Below are 22,236 nucleotides of genomic sequence, written 5' to 3'. Positions count from 1 at the left end.
GTGTATTTTATCGATTGAGAAGGACAATTGTCTCTTTTCACCCCAGTGCTGTTTGTTTTGACACTGAACCACAAACGCAACAACAATCATTGTGACAAGAACGCCTGAGCCTGGTCGTTCCACGTGTCGTATACGCGATTGCATTTCAATCAATCCCACTGCATTTGTTTTTTTTTCCTTTTTTTGCGCTGAGCCAAAGGACCTAATCTCTTTTTGTTTTTTTGTTCCGTTGCCGTTGACAACGTTGTTTTATTTTGACCAGCATTGTGTCTGAAGTCCTTTGATAGGTAAACAAAGGACAAACTTGATTTCCCATCAACGACGTCGAATCAGAATTAATGATTTCCCAGTGACATATGACAATCGTATCGGTCGACTATCCCGGCCATTAATGCGAGATTGCGATAAGGCACAATTAATGATAAAAGTAATTTGCTTTGCCGCCAAGTCAGAAATCAAACAGGGCGATGTAATTAAGCTGAATGTTTTCCCACGGAAAGCTTAAAGCAAAATTCCTTCCTAATGGCATTTGCATATTTTAATCGAATTATGTCGCTTTGGAGAGAGTCGCCCTTCTTTCGGATCTGAAGGTCTGCAATTCGTATATCAAGGTCGCAAATAACGATTGGGAACTATTCAAAAAATGATATATCGTTCGCACACACCAGCACGATTTGTGGCGCATTGTTATCCTTCACATTCATCCTGCCATCCATCCGGCCACCCATCACGTCCTCTTCATAAAGTCGGGGAAAATGCGCAAATGAAATTGCACATCGAATTCCATTTTTAATGTGGAAGGAAAACATTCAACGCCAGAAAATGACATGACAGCCGGAGCGGAGTGAAACGGAGTGGAGCTAAAGCCGAGAAAAAGTCAGCCAACTTGCAACAACAGCTGCCACTGCAGCAACATGCGATATTGCACGTTGCAGGAGCAGCAACTTTCGAGGAGTTTTTATTGATAAAACTTTTACCCCAGTGACGCTCACTGTGCCAAGGCAACAGCTTTATCCTTGTGTGTTTGTTATCCTGTGTCCATATTTGCATACTTTTCGGATGAGTGCGTGCCAAAGGGGCCAAATGTGCGTGTTAGCAACTAATTCTCAGCTACCGCACATCCTTGGGGCCATCAATCAAATTTTTATTTTAAAGTATAGTTTTATTCATAGCCTGAATGATTTATGATTTTAGTAAAGACAGTAATCAGCGGGAATCATAACATAAATAAATAAAGTAGCCAACTAATTATACTGTTGTATTTTATTATTTTCCTTTGTTATCTTGTAAAGTGATCACAAGTATCAAGTAAAGTGCTCGTATAGCTGTTACTGTGGACCCTATAGGGGAAAACCCCATTTTCAAGGGATCCCATCACGAAAAATGGACAAAAAATCTAAAAAATATTTTGACTCAGGATTTTGATGCAGAATGGTGGCAAATCGATCCAGAAATCGTTTAAGGTACTCCGCTTGAGAATCGGATGAGAATCGGGGAAGATATAGCAATCACAGTGGACCCTATAGGGGATAACCCCATTTTCAAGGGATCCCATCACGAAAAATGGACACAAAATCTAAAAAATATTTTGTCTCAGGATTTTGATGCAGAATGGTGGCAAATCGATCCAGAAATCGTTTAAGGTACTCCGCTTGAGAATCGGATGAGAATTGGGGAAGATATAGCCATCACAGTGGACCCTATAGGGGAAAACCCCATTTTCAAGGGAAAAGCCCATTTGCAAGGGATCCCTTCACGAAAAATGGACAAAAAATCTAAAAAATATTTTGGTTCAGGGGTTTGATGCAGAATGGTGGGCAATCGATCCAGAAATCGTTTAAGGTACTCCGCTTGAGAATCGGATGAGAATTGAGGAAGATATAGCCATCACTGTGGACCCTATAGGGAAAAACCCCTTTTTCAAGGGATCCCATCACGAAAAATGGACAAAAAATCTAAAAAATATTTTGGTTCAGGATTTTGATGCAGAATGGTGGCAAATCCAGAAATCGTTTAAGGTACTCCGCTAGAGAATCGGTTGAGAATTGGAAAAGATATAGCCATAACCGTGCGCCATATAGGGAACTTTATCCCATAGCCCATAAATTGGTTGTATAATAAAATTCGAATAAGGATATGCGATATTTGCGATTAATATCCGATCTTAACCGCAAGGGTATATCAGGGTAAGCTTTCTTTTCTTGTTTTATTATCTCTTTGCTTCACATGTTTTAAATTCAAGCCAATTAGGGCCACCAACCTGTATAAGATGTGAAGGACTATCCCTTTACGCTGTTAAAATAATTACTGCCTCCTTAAAACCATCATCACTTGATGAATGCCACTGCAGTCCTTGTGAGCCTGCCAGACGACGTCTTTCAAGGATGCGTAATCAGGACTATGGTAGTCAGATGAAAGGGAAACTTTTCCCATTCAGACAGCGTGCGCGGCTAAGTAGGCTACACTTTTTGCCAACAACTTTTCCAGCTCAAGAGGAAAGGCGGAAACGCAGCTGCAGCTACAAGAACACATACAACAAGTGAATGCTAAGTACATGCCAACTGAGATTTGGCTCGGCTGTCGGCCTGGCCTAATTAAATAACAATTTGTCGAATCCTGGTAAGACGCTGCCCACAGGCCCTGCGCTTTATCATAATTGCTGGCAAATTAGCAAAGCTGTCCCCTGGGGCGTTTCGTAAAGCGATTGTATCGAGTCCTCCCACCGCCCTCTAAGCCTTTTCCATGAATATTCAATCGAGTCATTTGGAGGATGCGTCAGCGGCACCATTTATCGGCATTCGGCATTAAATGTGTTCAATCCAGAGGATGGTGCTGCTCCTGCCTCCCACAAGATGATTCCCTTGCGGCTCGTTGATGGGCCCCATCCGTCCGGTCCCTCCGGACGCTGAAAGTTTCATTCGGATTGCCATTTCCCAGTTACCAGCCACCGCAATCAAAGGCACAGAGAAGCATTTATATTGAAAGTTTCCAATTGCCTGCAAAATGCCAGAGCAGATTTCACACAATCGCCCACTTCCTGGCCCTCTGAACTGAACCATGTGCAGTTTGGTGAACGTTTTGGGTTACTGTCCAAAAAAAAGGACAATTTTTCTTCATCGAATTTAAGCCAGAAAAGTGTATATGTATGTTTGAACCAAAGCCGATTAAGTTAAGAAGGTTGGACAATACTTTTTTCTACAATCTTTTGAATTTATTGTGGTTTTTCGTGGACAAATAAAAGGATATATTAAAACGAATAAGAATAAACAGAAAATATGGTGGGATTTGATTCATGTACCATTTCAAAAGCTTAGTTTAATCCATTGAATAATAAATATGGCATTTGATTTTATTATTTTATGTGTATTTTTGTAAGCCCTATGCAGTGAAAACACTCTGCCAAATTATTTTCACACATTGTATTTATCTCAGCCGGCTGAAATGTCCCTTAAAACCACACTCCAAACTTTCCCACGATTTGTCACCTACTTTTTGCAGCAACTTTGTTTATATTCCGCACCAGTTTGTCACCTTAAGAAACTTAACTCCAAGTCCCAAATCCCAGAGCTCCTGTGCCCATTCGAAGGCCCCACCTCAGTTAACCGCACAGACCGAAAAAAACTGTATTCCAAAGGAGCTCGAAACCATTTTGGTATGCAACAAGGATATCTCTAGCGCAGATTTTGCAGTCATTTTTATGAAAGGAAATTTATCTAGCCAGGGAGGAAAAAGTGGAAAAGTAATATCTCGTAAGTAGCAAATAAATATGTGAGGATGTCAGGAGCAGAAGGATAAAGGAGTGGGCGGGATAAACGTGTGTGTGGCCGGAGGATTTACATATTGAACCTGGGAAATAAAAACGGAAACCCAAAAACTGCTCCCAATACCACGAACTAAAGAAAACGGGCAGGATATTTAATGGCTACGAATATATGTATACTACGTGTTGCAAGAGGCATCTCCTATGTGTTGCATGTGGGAAGCTTCGATTTTATGTGCGAACATTACAAGAGTTCTTAAAAAGCCGGAATTTTCGGGGACTTTAAATTGAAACGACTGCAGATGCTCATTCGCCATTCACTTTGAAGGAGGCAAAGCCTTCTGAAATTCTGACAGGCTGTGGGTAGCAGGTGGGTAGACGAAGCAGAAACAAAAGACCTGGCCACAGTTTCAGGTGAAGAATTCCTTAGAGAATTTCCTGCATTTTTAATGGTTTTTCAACGGCTTCGTGGTCAACGTATTTATCGGAACAATGGCTTAAGCGGCACTCTTATTAATTAAATTTTTTGTTTTCATCCAGAACTTTTTCGCAACTTCAGCATTTTTGGCAAACTTTATGAGCTAAATGTAATAAAATGGAGGAAAAAAACTATTGAATAGTTTCCCATTGCCTTGGGTAATGATTTTACAAAGAACATTGTGTTGGAGAAACATTTTTCCTACGTAATAAAAATATTTTTGTTTTTGGTGGCAACTTTGAGCATTGAAAGACCTGCAACTTTTTCAATTTGGCGTTTTTTATTCCCATTCCCCAAAACAAAGGATGCACTTTTGCACACACGTGGTTTAGAATGTGATTCTAGTACTTTTTCCTATTTTGTACACAAGTTTATTCCTCTAGAGGAACGTCCTCGAATTCCCCAGGATGAAGGCGATTTGAGAAGGTGTCCAAAAAGCGTAACTTTTCATTTTCGTTGAGAGGGGAAAAGTAAATGAAAGTTTGCTGCGAGTTAACGATGTGTGAAATAAATTAAAAAATACAACTTTATACATCCTTAGATTATACCAAGATTTTCTTTTCCTTTTGGTTGGAAACTCATTAGAAATATCCTTAAAATTACCTTCATTTTTACCACTTAAAATTAATTACTTTACGGGCAATGGCTTGCTTCCTGAATGCATTGGTTATTCAAGGATAACAAAGGAGCATTCCGTTCCCACTATCCAAACAGGCAACGACCATTAATATTTGGCTTGCCAGGACGTTTGACCGTCTCGTCCGGGTCTCCTCACTGCAAACAAGTATGTTGCACATGGAAAATTTGCATATACCTCATTTGAAATAGTTTATTCATTTATGAATTAAATTTCTATTCAATCTGTTAGATTATGTCGAGATTATAAATGCAAGAGGAGGGTTTGCTGGATGTTGCATATAAATGTTCTGAATGAAATACTTCAGATTAAATAAAGAATTATACATTCTTGAACATAATAAGTCCATTAGGCCATTTACATCTTTAAGCTTATAACCTTGTTAATCTTTAAGTATCTACATAAATCCAAATGGATTCCTTTTTAGACTACAATGTACAAGCCCAATTGATAATTAATCGTGTCCTTAACGATTTCGGGACGAAATTTATTTCCCAGTGTGCTCACCAAAGTGCTTACATATGGGTGTTCGCAGTCCAGTGGCAACAATAGCCAGGCAACCTGGCAACTCTTTCTGTTTGCCCCGCACAAACAATTTTCGCCGAGCGAGGAGCATTCGCCAGAGACTTGGCACATCCCAGGAATCGGTTGCCGGCCCGCGGTCCCTCTTTGCTGTTTTTGTGGGTCAGCCGAAGGTGGGAGGGGCGACTGAGTATGCCGTGCCGACACATGCCAGAGCCGGAGCTGATTTGACCTTTCCAGAGGGCCGGCACCAGCCGACCCCTGGCTGTTTGCCCGATGTCCCCGGTGCAGGTGCAGGACCAAAAGCGTGAACAGGCACGCTGAAGCGCCGGTATGGTTATATGTCCTGGTGCTAACGAGTGAATTCATGGACTTTGCATTTGTCAGCCTTCCTTCTAGTACATACATTCATATGTGAGGACTCGAACACCCACAACTATAAGGAGGAAAGGGCGGGAGTTGCCGGAGGCCGTGTTACTTTGACTTCACTGCACCGTGGCCTGTAGCTGGCTTTTTTGTGGATAAAAGTATTATTTTTGGACGTAGACCCATCCGTGGGTCCTCTACAAAGTTAGTGAAAAATTACTACCATCCCCTAAAATGTAGTTCCACTTAAAGCATTAGGTTTGGTGGTGAAAATTACTTATACGCCCCGTATGCCAGCATGAAATATTTTTGAAATATAAGCAGGATTCCACACACATTGCTGACAGGCCAAGGTGGCTCCCTTGGCATCGTGATTGTTTCTATTCCTTTTCACTTGTTCAGTCACTTGCCCCTCGTCACATTTCACTGCATACTCTTGGGGGCGCACTCACACCATGGCGCTCTGAGTTACATGAATGCACACACACACTCTCGCACTCACACAGAAGCCGCAGTCAATGTCGTTCTTTTTTTGTTGTTATTCTTGTTATTGTTCGGAATTTGCATACAAAGGGGGAATTACACTAAAAACGTAACTAATTTGCGCCCGAGGATCTCACGCGTCTCAAATGTATTTTGTGACAGTCGCAGCCATACACACGCACGCCCAAAGGACTTTGGTCCTTTGAGTGGCTTTGTCGACTCTTAAAAACTTTGTGAGCCGCATGCGAGCTGAAGGAATTTGCACTTGTCAGGCCCTGAAGACGGAAATCAAAGTACTTGCGAACAACATTGAGCGGAAGGAGCAGCTTCGAGTCGCAAGACTCGAATGTATTTATACCGAGTACTTGAGATAAAATGTGTCAAGGACCTGTAGTCCAACTAATTACATTGTATTTATCATTGCTCCGGGCAAGATAAATACTTTTCTACCATCGTGTCCTAGAATAACCACACAAAGACTCTGAAACATTTTCTTACATTCATTTGTTGCTTTGCTTTGCGGCTTCAGATGCAAACTGGCACAAAGGATACAGCTCGGAAGGCACAGATGCCAGTTGACTTTATGCAAACAAAGTCAGAATATATATATATATCAGGACATGTACGACAGCCTTCACAAGTTAGATACTTTTGTGTCCTTTTTTTCTTGTCCCGAGTTCGGTCAATGGTTCACAGAATTAAATTGTTTTTCAGTCAAACCGGAAATTGAACTTTCTGGCCTTAAACATGTGCACAACTTTTGAGCCAAAGAGGATATTCTTGATAGGTCCTATTAGGGAGAAAACTCATCCTATCACTAGAACATAATACGGAAATGCAGATTAAAGTTATAACTTAACAGTTAGGCAAACTTTTAACTGCAAAAGTTGGACTTTACGGACCCAGTTTAATATGCCATATTATTTGCATTTAAAAGTTTGCTTCTCTCGTGGCTCGTGCTGCTATCAGCCATTTTTATGTTAAACGGCTTAAGGATGTTGCAAGGCTCTAGGATTTAACCCTCTTGCCTGATGTACATATCGGACAGTAACCAATGACTCCAAATTGCTGGACATTCTGTTATGTAGCTGAATGCCATAAGCCAATGTCCGCAAGCTCTTTATCCAATTTCGGGAAAACATTTGCCCAGGACCCGCCGCACATGGCGCATCCTTGTGGGTGATTGTGTCGCCTTTGTGAGAAGCACAATGTGAACATGACACGCCCGACATGGTCATGGCTTATGGCTTAATGAAGCGAGCACGTAAATGAATGTCAATATGGCCAAAACCAACAAGAGTGGCGGCAAACAGGAACAAAAAAAGCAAACGCCTGACCCCTGCCCGGAGGTCGGAGGGAGGCCAAAAGCCGGTCGTAATAGTTTTCACGCAGCCTCAACACAGTGTCCTCACACTTTGGGGGTTAATGGCCGGATCGTGAAGATATCAGGCTTTATTGTCTATTGACTAGCCTGACAATGGATGAGCATTTTTCCAGGCCATCGGTTATTCGATTTTGCGTGTGTTGGGAATTCAGGCGGACGAGTCCTTCGACTGGACTATTAAAGTTTTCTAAAATGTATCCGGCTGCCTTTCAGCTTTCGGCATTTTGGCAGGGCGGAAGCTTACTTAAGCCTCTGTAATACGTGCATATAATCCTTTACGCCAAAACACATCAGCAGTTAGGTCCTTGCCAAGCTCAAGAGCTGGCTGGCTGGCAGGGCTGGCTGGGTATGAAGGACTTGATTTGCCTGTCCTGGCTGTTGCCGTATTTACAAACAACAAACAAGCGACGACAACAAAATGCCACAATACTTATACATTCCGGCTGTTTTGGCTTGCTGACGCTCTCAATTTCCCCCACGTTGTGGGCCACGGGGCGTATGAGTAATCATTTTATTACGCGGCTCCCCCGAAAAGTATGCCACACACTCCAAATATCAGCTTGCGCATGTATGTGGTCTGTGTGTGTAGGAGGGGTGTGCGCTTTTGTGCTCATGTCTTTTATTGCACGGGGTGTGACCCCTTCATTACGTATACGCAAATTTAGCCTGGACCCAAATTAAAATAAATGCGCTAAGCGAAAACCCAAAAATGTTGCTGAAAAACATTTTCCCTCTCGTTTCTATGCCAGTACGAAGGACTAAAGTCGTTTATTTTCGTTAATTTGGCTTTCTGACTTTCTTTCTGAGAAAACTGTGTACGGAATTGAAAAATAATACTAAGTAGAGGAGGAAAGGGCGAGCCACAAAGGATATTGGCTGAGATGATTGAATCGTTACGATTTTCCCTTTTATTCTCGACTCTGTTTAAGGAGAAAGTTAAAAACTTGTATTTTATTTGATTTTTTCTTCTCTTTAAATTGAATAATTTATTTTCCATTGCCGCCTTTTTATTTTCTCTATAAAGACAGATAAGTTGGAGGTAATAAATTTCACAATTTTATGTTTCAAGAAGATAAATCAGACGGCTTTATTCGACTGCTCCATCATTGAGCTCAACTTTATGCATTCGCTGCTTTGTACTTGTTATTTATGTCGAGCCATAAACGAAAACCCTCGAAAATGGAAAGAGTTGAGCTCCGGCGGGCTCTGGATCCATTTCGACTCTTGCCAGGTACCCCGGAGCGTTGCATTTCCCTCTTCGAGCTTCCTGTCTTTGGCTGGCGGTACGTGACTCTGAGTGGTTGCGTTTTTTTTTCCACCATCGCTGCAGCCTTGGCATGTCAAAAATATTTTCACATAATCGCGTTTTCCTCATAAAAAAATAGAAAATGGGAGAGACGAGCAGAAAGACGTGCCCCCCAGGAGCTGTTGGGTGCGAACTCAAGATGCAATCAGGCAACCAGTGTCGAACAATATAATTATGTGTGCACTTCACAGATTACCCTTGAGGGGATTGCACCCGACAGTGTACCACCGGATCGGATGGACATAGTGTATAATAAATACTGCCCCTCGCCAATTCAGACGGAAAACGAAATGTTACGAAATTCGTAATTGAGCGAATCGGATAAATTACACGGACGCCGTTGCCAGCAAACTTTCACCATGTAAATTGCTCCGACTGGGGGTCAGCCACCACATAAGGGGAGCTCGTCGCTGCATGTGGCCACCAGTTTCCGCATCCATTGCCGCCCCATCTTCTCTCCCCGGCCACTGAAGGTGAAGCTTTTGCGCAACACTCAAAATCAAATTCATTTAAAACTGTCACTGTGGTAGCCCCCGCTGACGATGATGACGATGACGTAGGCGCTCCACCACCCCCAACCTAGCTTTCGCATCTGTATCTGTGATAGTATCTGTATCTGTGTCTGGAATCTGAGGGGTGAACACGAGTCTGGGCCACACGTGCATGAACAGAACGGGTTTAGCCGGCAACCGGGCGAGACAGATTTCCATGATCGGCAATAGTTTGTGACCGGGAATCTTATCACAACCAGAACCACTCGAAGATGTACTCGCGGCCATAAATCCCGGGCTCGTGACTACGATAAGATCACCGCCATAGGTCGCCCGAATCAGTTGCGCCGCGATCGCCGCCGAGGCAAGTCATGTCGGTGTCCTGGTCCAAGACTATTGTGCTGCTCACCGTCGCCTGGGTGAGCACCCTGTGCCTACTCCCCGTGGAGACCTTCTGCGACACCTCCTACTACGAGAAGTACTACGCCGCCAGGCGGTATGTCCCCCTGAAACGGAACGCTCCACTGCTTTTCAACTTCACGCTCGCCATACCAGAGGATGTACAGCTGGCTAGCCACGAACGTCCTGCCCTGGTGGGCAACCTGGCGGTACTTGGTGCCTGGCAGGCTGGTCAGGCGGTGCTTTTGAACCGCACCGACAGTCACCGAGTGTGGACCGGCTCCGTGGAGATACCGCAGAACAGCAGCGTAGAGTATCGCTACTTTGCCGCCGCCGTGGGCAAGAGCGGAGCCGTGCAGATCCGGCGCTGGGAGTCGCACGTCCAGGTCAGAAGCTTCAACACCACCAAGTTTCCAGGAAATCGTAGTGACGAATTCGGATTGATTGACCACCAGCGGCAGTTGTCGCGTGGATGGCTCCAGGACTCCGGGAGTATCCTGCAGCTCAAGGTGTTCCGGGAGGCCCTCACATTAGAGGAGCAGCCAGAGGAGGGACGCGGACAGCTGCGATTGCGCTTGCAGCCAGTGGATCCGAAAAGCCTGGCGCCCATCCTCAGCTCGGCCCGGGCCAACGTTGAGTACGTGCGCATGGTCTACGGGGATAGCAAGCTAAGAGCCCAGCCGGAGTATGGAGTACCCTATGCCACGGCGGATATCCTGATGTATCACATAACCCTCGAACAGCTCGATCAAGTGGCCTTCCTGGTAGAGGTGTACGCCGATGAGCCGGAGGAGAGCCTGGTCCGACTGCTCGGGTACGCACACCTGCTGCCCGAGTCCTTCCCCGGGACGGAAGGAGCTCTCACCATCAATCTGATCTCGCCGCTCTGGCAAAGGGTGGTCGGCCAACTGCAGCTGGAGTTCCTCAACATCCGGCCCATGGAGCGGGATGGCTTCGATCTTCGCACCAGCTTCGCCAACTACTGGAGATCCAACTGGACGGCCCTGGAGATCGGCCACCGGGGATTGGGCAAGAGTCTGACGGTGACCTCCAACGCTGCACCGCTGATCGAGAACACGGTGGCCTCCATGATCGCCTCCGCCGATATGGGCGCCGACTTCGTGGAGTTTGACGTCCAGCTGACCAGCGATCTGGTGCCCATCATTCACCACGACTTCTCCATTCGCGTGTGCATCGACTCCAAGACGCCGACCAGCCGCAATGACCTCACCGAGGTCCTGCTGAAGGACATAACCTACGAACAGCTGAAGGAGCTAAAGACCTACCAGGTGGTGGGCAACAAGATTGTCGAGTATCCAGCCCACAACAATGTAGAGCCCCCGGAGCAGCGCCTCTTTCCCACGCTGCAGGACTTCTTCGAGCGGGTCAACCTGACCACGGGCTTGGACATTGAGATCAAGTGGCCGCAGCAGAAGGTGGACGGGACCTTCGAAAGCGAGCAGACCCTGGACAAGAATCTCTTCGCGGACCGAATCCTCGCCGTGGTGAAGCAATACGGATGCGGGAGGGTGAACCTCATCAAGAGTTTCGATGCCGATCTCTGTTCCCTCCTGCGTTTCAAGCAACACATGTACCCGGTGCTGTTCCTCACCAGCAGCAAGGAGAACGTGTTCACAGACCCCCGCACCAGCAACGTGGAACAGAGTGTTAACTTTGCCCAGGCCTTTGATTTCGGGGGGATTGTCCCGAATGCCGTGTTCGTCAAGTCTGATCCGGAGTTGGTGAAGCGGGCCAAGGAGCAGGTGCCGATTGTCCTGCTCTGGGGATCGGATATTAAGGACCGCGATTCCATTGATTGGTTCCTGCGACAAGGACCCACGGGCGTCATCTACGATCGACTTGATCTCTGGCTGGGCGCCAACAGAACCAGCGCCTTCGAGGCGGAGGACGACCTGCCAGGCTACTTCCAGCTCCAGTGCGATCCGGCGTCCAAGGAACGAGAAGTCAATGCCACCGTCGAGAGTATACTGAGTAACGTTAACTTATTGTAGAACCACAGTCCTGTACACAAATCTTATATGACGGATAATAAATGATATAAAATTAAAAGCTAAGTTTTTAGAGAAATTTTTTTAATATTGGATTAAATATAGCGATTCAATTGCAGCCATAACTCAGAAATATGAAATTGAACAATTATCTTCATATTTTTTTAAAAAGACACGCCTTAAGGAATAAAAAGCAAAGGCTGGAATCCATTTCTCTTGGGGATTTCTGGTTTGATTTACACGCGCAATTTATCCGTATCTTTTGGACAGGTACGGCTTTGTTTTCGCGCTCCGGAACATGGACGTGAACTTGAAATTTAAATCTTTAATGAAATCATTGCCATCCACCGACGACGTCCCACATGTCATTCGTCGGACCCATTTGCATTCGCGTTCCCACACCCAGCCCAACCCAAAACCATTGGCTGATTATACGCCAGAGGAATGAGCAGTGGGTGGTGAGCGGTTGTCTGGGAAGTGGGTGGGTGGGATGGTTGGTGGGGTGCTCTGTGGTTGTGTGGCAAATGTTAGTGCTCATGGATCAGCATGATTCTTTCTCTGTCTGTGTTCCCCCGACAGCCGGCAGGGCCAATTACCTGCAGCTCGCTTTTGCATTCCCTAGCTGGAGGGGATTGGGAATGGAGCGTTTCGGGCTGGGGCTTTCGGAGGTAGCCATGCATATGCAAATATTTTGGCATTTATTACAGTTACTTATCCGCTGCGTGGGCGTAAATTCTGTTTTTGCAATTTGTTGCAACTCGAAAAGTGGGACGCCTAATTGGGAATTCGAAATTGTCGCGTACTATGTTTGCAACAATTGTGGCAAAGATTACGGCTGTCCACACTCCGGGACGGGCTTTGGCAACCACGAAAATAAATTGATTCGCCATATATCATTTATACTATCTGTAGATAACCCAATCTCATCCAATCTGGAGTGGGTTTCAATTAAAAAACATAAACAATTCAGTAAGGTCTACTTTCATCTACTTGCAGCGCCAGCTGATGGAGGCCTACATCCGGCAAAAAAGAGCCTCGCCGGGCATGGTCCAGGCCAGCGATCTCCAGATCAACCGACCGATGTCCGGGATGCGGAGTAACAGCCGGGAACTTCACGCCTACGACGGCCCCATGCAGTTCATCAGTTCGCCACAAAATCCAGATCAAATACTGAGCAACGGCAGCCCCGGAGGCATCCCTCCTGCTGCCATCAACACAAGTCGCAATCACTCCAACAACATGCGCAGTCTGAGCACCATCAACCAGGAGGGTAAGTAAAGGATACACTTTTATAGTCCAATCCCTAAAATTAACTTGGTATTCCTTTCAAAAGCCGATCTCATCGAGGAGATATCCTCGCACGAGCTGGAGGACGAGGAGAGCAGCCCAGTGACTGTCATCGAGCAGCAGCATTCCGCCGTGCACAGCGCCAACTCCACGCAATCCCAGCGGCCGCGACCTCGCCAGCACTCCTTCAGCGACACCCTGGACGAGGACGACTACACCAACCGCAACGTGGCGGCAGCCGCTCCAGTGCGTCCAGCCGGCATGCCCTCGTCGCCCTACAAAGAGGCGACACTGGACGGGAGCAGCAACGGAACTGGAAATGGGACAGGAGGAGAGTCCGAAGGCGATGTGATTGGCAACATCGATCAGTTTGTGATGCAACCGGCTCCCCAGGGCGTGCTCTACAAATGCAGAATCACTCGCGACCGGAAAGGCATGGACAGGGGCCTGTTCCCCATTTATTATCTGCATCTCGAGCGGGACTACGGAAAGAAAATCTTTTTACTAGGAGGTGGGTGTTTAGACTAACTTCTCCAAGAAACCTACATTAAATAAACATTTCCTGCAGGACGCAAACGAAAGAAGAGCAAGACATCCAACTACATAGTCAGCTGCGATCCTACGGATCTATCTCGGAATGCGGATGGCTTCTGCGGCAAACTCCGCTCCAATGTATTCGGCACATCCTTCACGGTCTTCGACAATGGGAACAAGGAGAGCACGGAGAGTCCTCGTCTCGACTTGGCTGTTATTATTTACGTAAATATACTGAAGGTTGGAAAAATAATTTTTTTAACCAAAAATCCTTACAGGACACCAACATTCTGGGATTCAAGGGACCCCGCAACATGACTGTGATACTGCCGGGCATGACTGAGGATGATCAGCGTGTCAAGATCAGTTCTGCGGATCCCAAACAGCAGGGCATACTGGACCTCTGGAAAATGAAGGTACATGTTGCTGCTCCAACCTATAATATTCCCAACTGATCTCTAACGATGATTACAGAATATGGACAACATCGTGGAGCTGCACAACAAGACGCCCGTGTGGAACGACGAGACCCAGTCCTACGTGCTCAACTTTCATGGACGCGTCACCCAGGCGTCGGTGAAAAACTTTCAGCTGGTCCACGACTCGGATCCCGAGTACATAGTGATGCAATTCGGAAGGACTTCGGAGGACGTGTTCACTATGGACTATCGCTATCCCCTGTGCGCGATGCAAGCCTTCGCCATAGCCCTGAGCAGCTTCGACGGCAAGATAGCCTGTGAGTGAGCCTGGTCTCCCGCTGTGGATTACCGGCTCGTCCTGCTGCCTTATGTACAGCCTCCTGGAAGGTGGAGCTCGCCTCCCAGGCCAGAGATTATTTGGATATATGTGTATGTAGTCGCGGAAATCTAGTCACTCGCCGAACTCCGCTGCCAACTGGCGGCGGGTATCGGAACGACATCGTTGTTGTTACTGTAGGTACTTGTATGGTAGCTCTAATTGTATGACATTTATTCAAAATGTGCTCACCGATTTTGTAATTATTTACCTAGGACTTACGTAGGTCGAACAACTTTGTAAATCTTAATGTGCCCTAGCCGTAAGTTGGATTGTAAGAGAAAGGAATATCAAATCTACAGATCGAATATTATGTAAACTATATCAAATGGAATTACTATTAGTCGGTAAGAGAGCATTACTAACTTGTGTTGAGCTCTCAACTAAAATAGGCAGCTAATCATTATTTTTCATCTTATGATTAAATACATTTATTTATGTATTTACGTCTCAATATCACGCAAATGCAAATCAAATAAAAACAAAGTGCAAAAGATACTTGTTGTCATTGTTTGTATTATATTTATTTACGTTATTTAAGTACAATTTTTTTACGCTATTTCGGTAAATGCACGACAGCTGCCACTCCGCATCAAATTATAGTATATATTGTATGTACAAAAAGGACAAAATTAGCTGTCACACCTTGCAAAACAGCAAAGGATCGAAACGGGTATAAAAATATCGTGTAAATGAGTTTCAAATCGGTGTATAACTAATAAGTACAATGGATTCTTGAATCCATTTTGTGTTATCTTAATCAGACTGCAAACGTCACAGAACACGGAACACTCTCTGCTCCTTCGACTCGAGTTGGCTTCTTGGCCTGTCTTTTTACATGCTTGTCAAGGACTCATTTGATTCATCTCAACTTAAGCTATGCTCGCTTGCGGGACTTGTGTGTCGGTCGATCCTTCGGCAATTTAAACTCGTCCGGATCGTAGTCCTCGTACGCGAGCTTTCGCTCTGGCGCCGACTCAGGTAACTTGTTGATTTTCTGCAGACGTGCGTGCACGATTTGCAGATGCCGCCCAATGTAGTCCTCGCCGGGCGCCAAGCGCTGGGCGTGCTGCAGACAGGCGGCCGCCTTGGCCAGGCGTTTACGTTCCACAAAGACGACGCACAGGTTGTGCAAGCCCTGGGTGTTGTGCGGGTCGTAGTGGAGAATGCTGCGATACGACTTCTCCGCCGCATCCAGATCCTTCATGTGGTTTATGTAGATGTCCCCCAGAAGTATGAGGCCCTTTACGTGTGACGGATGGTGGCGAATCAGTTGACTGAGGAACGGCACCGCATCGAGGGGCCGCTTGGTGTCCGCCAGAAGAAGGGCCAGGTTAAAGAGCGCACTTCGGAAGTCCGGCTTCAGGTGGATAGCCCGCTTGAAAAACTGCTCCGCCTCATCGAAACTGGACTCATCCATAGCCAGCATGCCCAAGTTGAAATAAACCTTTTCGTTCTGATCGTCCTTGGCCAAAACCTTGTACAATCGCGAACGGGACACGCGACGTGCCTCTTCTCCGCCCAGCTCCTGAAGCAAAATGGCCGAATTGAGTAGCGCCTGTTCGTGCTCTGGAAACAGCTCCAAGGCCTTGTTGAAATAAACTTGGGCCTGCTGGCTCTTTCCCTGCTCCAGGAAAACCACGCCCAGATTGTAGTAAATGTCGGCGTTCTCGCTGTCGTAGAGCAGTGCTTGCTCGTACACCTCCTGGGCCTGGACGGTGCGATTCAACTTCATCAGAATGTCACCTCGATTGATGTACGCCTGATGTAAGATAGTTTCATTATAAGGTTTATTTTAAAGGATCAAGTATAATAAACCTACCTGAACATAGTCGCTTCGCATGCTAATAGCCTGCCGGTAGAGGTGGTCCGCTTCTTCCAATCGCGTTTGATTCTTAGCTATGAGATTCGCCAGGTTGATGAATACATTCAGATGGTTTGGGGCGATGCGCGCGTGATAGCTGACTCCCGGCTTAGCCTGCGGAAATAGAGCCTTGGCTTGTACGTATGCTTGCTCGGCTTCTGCATAGCGCTTGAGATGGTTCAACGTTCGCCCCACATTAATGTGGGCCCCAATATCATCTGTTTGGATGCGGACTGCCTGCTGGAAATAAAGCAGTGCCTCCTCGAACCTGCCATCGTTCTCCAGGGCGTGCCCGACGTTGTTGTACAGCTTGGCGTTACGCTGATTGACGTGCACGCCCGACATGAATAGGGAATACTCCGTCTGCCAGTCCCAGTTCCTTTGGTGCGTCTTCAAACCGTGCGAAAGCAGCAAAACCGCCAATGCTGCATGGCCAATGCTTTGCCACCTGTGACTCCACCGTTGTTGCATTTGCTGGAAGCCGTAAGCTATCAGCAGACAGTAGCCCATGGACGGCATATAAAGAATCCGTTCAGCGACCACAAATCCAACTGGGAAGAAAAGATTGGAGGCCGGGAGGAACGGCAGTACCATCCAGCCGAGGCACATGATGAGCGTTCTTGATTGGGCCAGGTTTCGGGTGAAACAGGCTTTGGCCACCAGGGCTCCCAGCCCGATAAAGGTACAAATAGTGGCCACATTGCGGGGGTCTGCAAATCCCTCCAGCACGGGAACAGTTCCTTTTCAAAAAAGAGGATTAAAGGATAATAATATAGATCAGACACAAAACCCTTCAAGTTGCACTCACCCATTGTCCAGTCGCAGCATAGAAGCGACGGGCAGAGCAACAGCCAAAAGTTCAGGTAGATGAGGTAAGCGTAGGTGAGCTGGCGCTCGGGAGAATCCGCCGCCGATGCTGGGTTGTCGAAGCGTGTGAAAATGGGCAACTGAGAGCCCATCACATAGACTCGACCGACTAACAAGGAGAGCGTAATGCCGACCAGGAAGGTAAGGCGCTTCCACAGCACCGGCGAAGACCAACGCCGGTTGGAAAAACGATTCACTAATTTCGGCGACTGCTGTTCTGGTTGCTCCTCGAAGAGTCGAAGAACCAGATTTCCCAGGTCCAACGGCCGCAGCTGCTGCACTACGAACAGCTCGTAGACGACGCATATTCCGGCGATAGTGATGCCCTGCTCCTTGCACAGCATGGAGGCCAATAGGCAACTGCCGAAGCAGCCGAGTAACGTGAACCATCGAGTGCGCCGAGAACAACCCGAGTCCCCGACCGACTTCGCGTAGGTGAGAAAAGCCGCCAGGAAGCAGATGGAAGAGAGCAATTCAGCACGCCCGACCACGCCAGTAACGGCCTCCGTGTGCACCGGATGGGTGGCGAAGAGGAGCGAGGCCACAAAAGCGCATGTGTTGAGCGAAGAGGATGACGCCGGAGTGGAGACGGCGTTACTGCCCAAAGCTGCACACTGACGTAGCAGCAGCCGGCAGACCCGACGCCACAGCAAGCAGACGATTAGGTGCAGCAGCAGGTTGACAAGATGGTAACCAAAAGGCTCCAGCGAATGCAGCAAGTAGTTGAAGCGAAACGTCAGGACGGTAAGCGGGCGATAGGACTTATGGGACTGCTCCTTGCGCATCGGCGTGCCCCAGAAGTCGTTGAGGAAGACATTTCGCAGTGGCGTGTGCGGCCGCAGGTCCTTGTTGTCCCGTATGGCACTGATGTCGTCGAAAACCAGGCCGCATTGGGTACTGTTGTAATAGCATGCGATGCAGGCAACGCATATGCACAAAAATTCGATCAGGTTGCGCTGCGAGGAGCTCACTGTCCTGACCTCTTTCTCCCTCTCCCGGACCCGATTGCATGCGGCATTATGGGCAGAGGGTGATGCAAGTTGACTTGCTAGGGGTTGGGGATTCGTTGACATGCTGACTTTGCGTTACTTTCGGAAACGCTTCATGTATCCATAATTGGTTGGTCCGAGGTGAAATGTTGCATGCAGCAACGTGAAAAGGACTTATTGGTCCCTAGGCGACCTGAAACGGAAACCATTGTTTATATTACTTTGTTAAGTTGCCAATAAAATTTATAGTCCATTAAAATAAGACTTGAATCTAAGCTATACATTTTGTTCCCACGGAAGACCTTCATTTCCATAGAGTATAAATCACATTAGTATGTGTTCCATTAATTTCTGCAGTAACGTACAGGATACGCATATAGACTACTTTGTGGATACATACCCAAGGCCCTCTTACTTTCACACCATTGTTCTTACCACAGATTCCTCTATCTGCTTAAATTCCCACGGCTACTTCCCGTATTCAATGTATTTTAATGACAAACTTTCTACCGTTTTTATGACCACTTGAAGTTTACAAAGAAACAAGGCCCGGTTGCGGAAAAAATCAATTAATGCGCAACAAAGTAACTCCGTCCCGGTTACTGTCCTCTATACCAACTGCACACACAAAGGCCCGCCCGAAGTTAACAAAGTTGTAAACTGCGCCCCGACAGAACTCCGGTTTTAGGATCCGGCCGGAGAGAGCGCTGCAGCCCTGAGAAAACGACGGAGAGGGAGAGCGTTTGTTTGCATAAACGGTGTAAATATTGTGGGGACCTGGAGGAAAAGCGCAGCACTCGAGCATTACTAGGCGGGGCACATCCTGCTAGGTGGGATGCGGATGCAGGCCCGGGTCGGAGGGGTAGGCCAACAATGTTGCACTCAATGTCATCGATTTTCTGGACGAACAGTCAAAACAAACCACCACCAAGTAAATGTTCGTAAAGAGCGCACGCACCCGGAGCAGAGATTGTTTTGGGAGTCGGAGTCGGTGTCGTGCCGCAGCTGAGCGCAACTTTGTTGCACGACCAACTTTTCCCGAAGGACGACTGGGTCGCACGTGCTCCGTTTTCCCGCCAAGTGCGGCGCATGAGCCCTCAAGTCCTTGCACTTTCACTTTGCGCCGTTCTCTCGGCTCTCTCGTGGCTCTTCGGAAATTAATAGCTGTTTGTGTTTTTGTAAAATTACTTTGACCGAGATACGGCTGGACAAGCTTCCGTAGAGCCGCTACCGGAGTCGGAGCTAGGGGTGGAGGCGAAGTCGTAACTGTAGCTGGGCGGGAGTCGCATCCGAAGAGACATCCGCATGTGTCCTCTCCGTACAGACGTGGGACGCCATTACATCGACGGTGGCCACCACACACACCAACAACACACAAATCACAAATTTGCCAACTTTGTTGCAATATTTACAATGTTGCCTTTTAGACTTGCAAGAGCTGTGACCCCCAGCTGCAGCTTCTTACCGTGGCCCAGAGGAGCAAAACTGGTTGAGGTAGTTGCATTTACACGAATTAAATTACATTTTAACACAAAAATCAGATGTGTCCTCAGCTCAGATTGTTGTTGTGGTATCGATTCGCCGATAACAGCTTCTTCTTCAACGTTTGCCATTCACAGGTAGTGCCCAACGATAGAGTAGCCGATAGTTCTATCGAGACTGTTCCATCCCTATCGTGTTGTCGGTAAAAGTTGGCAAATTTTTAGCGTTTTCCGCAAAAAATTGAATAAAACTGAGAAAGTACAGTTCTTGTCATGTCTACGGAGGACTTTTACTTGCGATACTATGTCGGCCACAAGGGCAAGTTCGGGCACGAGTTCCTGGAGTTTGAGTTTCGGCCAGATGGCAAGTTGCGGTACGCCAACAACTCAAACTACAAAAACGACACCATGATCCGCAAGGAGGCTTTTGTCCACCAGTCTGTGATGGAGGAACTGAAGCGTATTATCATCGATTCGGAGATTATGCAGGAGGACGATCTGCCGTGGCCGCCCCCAGACCGCGTGGGTCGCCAGGTAAGTGGCTTAACTACGTACAGAGGCCACAGAGAATAACCATGTGTCTTTCAGGAACTGGAAATTGTCATTGGCGACGAGCACATCTCTTTTACCACCTCGAAAACTGGGTCATTGGTGGATGTGAACCGTTCGAAGGACCCTGAGGGACTGCGCTGCTTCTACTATTTGGTGCAGGATCTCAAGTGTTTGGTCTTCTCCCTCATTGGCCTGCATTTCAAGATCAAACCCATATAAGAAACGATTCTATCTTAAGTTAAAGCCTCAGTCAGCAGGAGACTCGTATTTTGTAATGGTCGATTGATAATACTTGTACTTGTATTAGCTGTAATGTACAAATTTCGTACGATCAGGATAACTAAATGAAGTCTGTATAATGAATAATAAAGTCTACGATCAATAAGTTTTGATCTAAATGTAAACAAAATAAGCTAAATCGGCAAAAGGAGTTTTGGTTTCTTGCTTATACATGGGCGAATATGCTTTGGACCAATATATCATAAGTGCATATGTAGGGGGTTCTGGATATTCTGTACATATGTCTATGTATGTGGACAAAAAATATTTTGTCTCAGGATTTTTATGCAGAATGGTGGCAAATCGACCCAGAAATCGTTTAAGATACTCCGCTTGAGAATCGGATGAGAATTGGGGAAGATATAGCCATCACAGTGGACCCTATAGGCGAAAACCACATTTTCAAGGGATCCCATCAGGAAAAATGGACAAAAAATCTAAAAAATATTTTGTCTCAGGATTTTTATGCAGAATGGTGGCAAATCGACCCAGAAATCGTTTAAGATACTCCGCTTGAGAATCGGATGAGAATTGGGGAAGATATAGCCATCACTGTGGACCCTATAGGGGAAAACCCCATTTTCAAGGGGTCCCATCACGAAAAATGGACAAAAAATCTAAAAAATATTTTGTTTCAGGATTTTGATGCAGAATGGTGGCAAATCGATCCAGAAATCGTTTAAGATACTCCGCTTGAGAATCGGATAAGAATTGGGGAAGATATAGCCATCACTGTGGACCCTATAGGGGAAAACCCCATTTTCAAGGGATCCCATCAGGAAAAATGGACAAAAAATCTAAAAAAATATTTTGTCTCAGGATTTTGATGCAGAATGGTGGCAAATCGATCCAGAAATCGTTTAAGATACTCCGCTTGAGAATCGGATGAGAATTGGGAAAGATATAGCCATCACAGTGGACCCTATAGGGGAATACCACATTTTCAAGGGATCCCATCAGGAAAAACGGACAAAAAATCTAAAAAATATTTTGTCTCAGGATTTTGATGCAGAATGGTGGCAAATCGATCCAGAAATCGTTTAAGATACTCCGCTTGAGAATCGGATGAGAATTGGGGAAGATATAGCCATCACTGTGGACCCTATAGGGAAAAACCCCATTTTCAAGGGATCCCATCAGGAAAAATGAACAAAAAATCTAAAAAATATTTTGTCTCAGGGTTTTGATGCAGAATGGTGGCAAATCGATCCAGAAATCGTTTAAGATACTCCGCTTGAGAATCGGATGAGAATTGGGGAAGATATAGCCATCACAGTGGACCCTATAGGGGAACACCACATATTCAAGGGAAACCCCATCAGGAAAAATGGACAAAAAATCTAAAAAATATTTTGTCTTAGGGTTTTGATGCAGAATGGTGGCAAATCGATCCAGAAATCGTTTAAGGCACTCCGCCTGCCTATAATTTCGTAAATAATAATTATGAACAATAATTTTATTTTTACTCTACTTATGTGCTCAAAATATAGATGAGATCAAGAAGGAATAACAGCTCTATTTCCTATATAGTTTAATTGTTATTTCTTAATTATGGATCTCTAAAGGGGAACTGTGCTACCAGACGATATATTAAGTGTTTATTTAAAAAAAATCAAGTCTTCGAATTTCATCGTCGCGACTCGCTGGAGACTGAGGATGGGAGTCTTAAGCCAGGCGACGATGAATTCGGAGGCCTAGCTGGTATGGAGGAAAGAAGAGCTCTTTATTCCAAAGTCAGCAAAAGGGGCTGTAG

At 46.2% G+C, this 22,236-nt stretch overlaps 4 protein-coding genes across 5 annotated transcripts in view; 3 read left to right on the top strand and 1 right to left on the bottom strand.

The window, feature by feature from the left end:
• The window catches only part of ktub (Tub domain-containing protein ktub), a 29,687-nt gene extending 13,863 nt beyond the window's left edge, over nt 1-15,824 (top strand). The window contains exons 2-7 of the mRNA XM_070277984.1: nt 12,832-13,105; nt 13,169-13,633; nt 13,691-13,881; nt 13,935-14,072; nt 14,131-14,588; nt 14,667-15,824. Of these exons, the coding sequence (XP_070134085.1) occupies nt 12,832-13,105; nt 13,169-13,633; nt 13,691-13,881; nt 13,935-14,072; nt 14,131-14,400 (1,338 nt within the window). The 3' untranslated portion in view covers nt 14,401-14,588; nt 14,667-15,824. The remainder of the gene's footprint in view (nt 1-12,831; nt 13,106-13,168; nt 13,634-13,690; nt 13,882-13,934; nt 14,073-14,130; nt 14,589-14,666) is intronic.
• Nucleotides 9,325-11,901, top strand: LOC108122454 (glycerophosphocholine phosphodiesterase GPCPD1). Its single transcript, XM_017237048.3, has one exon. It carries the CDS (start codon nt 9,799-9,801, stop codon nt 11,836-11,838), a length of 2,040 nt encoding a protein of 679 aa, XP_017092537.2. The 5' UTR covers nt 9,325-9,798; the 3' UTR covers nt 11,839-11,901.
• Nucleotides 14,992-19,757, bottom strand: Tmtc3 (Transmembrane O-mannosyltransferase targeting cadherins 3). 2 transcript variants are annotated; one of them, XM_017237043.3, is made up of 4 exons: nt 19,637-19,757; nt 17,124-18,364; nt 16,274-17,055; nt 14,992-16,213 (listed from the first exon to the last, which is right to left on the bottom strand). In XM_017237043.3, the coding sequence occupies exons 2-4, from the start codon at nt 18,253-18,255 to the stop codon at nt 15,329-15,331; spliced, it is 2,799 nt and encodes a 932-aa protein (XP_017092532.2). In that variant the 5' UTR covers nt 18,256-18,364; nt 19,637-19,757; the 3' UTR covers nt 14,992-15,328. The 2 variants fall into 2 exon arrangements, with proteins under 2 accessions (XP_017092532.2, XP_017092534.2); XM_017237045.3 differs by lacking the exon at nt 19,637-19,757 and adding an exon at nt 18,607-18,790.
• Nucleotides 19,758-19,814: 57 nt separating this feature from the next.
• mago (mago, exon junction complex subunit) lies at nt 19,815-20,589 on the top strand. Its single transcript, XM_017237047.3, has 2 exons — nt 19,815-20,186; nt 20,241-20,589. Exons 1-2 carry the CDS (start codon nt 19,926-19,928, stop codon nt 20,421-20,423), a joined length of 444 nt encoding a protein of 147 aa, XP_017092536.1. The 5' UTR covers nt 19,815-19,925; the 3' UTR covers nt 20,424-20,589.
• The last annotated feature ends 1,647 nt before the right edge of the window (nt 20,590-22,236 follow it).

The sequence above is a fragment of the Drosophila bipectinata genome, chromosome 2R, assembly GCF_030179905.1.
Source record: "Drosophila bipectinata strain 14024-0381.07 chromosome 2R, DbipHiC1v2, whole genome shotgun sequence".
NCBI classification, from domain to species: Eukaryota; Metazoa; Arthropoda; class Insecta; order Diptera; family Drosophilidae; genus Drosophila; species Drosophila bipectinata.
Note: the sequence above shows the minus strand (reverse complement) of the source record. Positions and strands in the feature narration are given on the sequence as shown.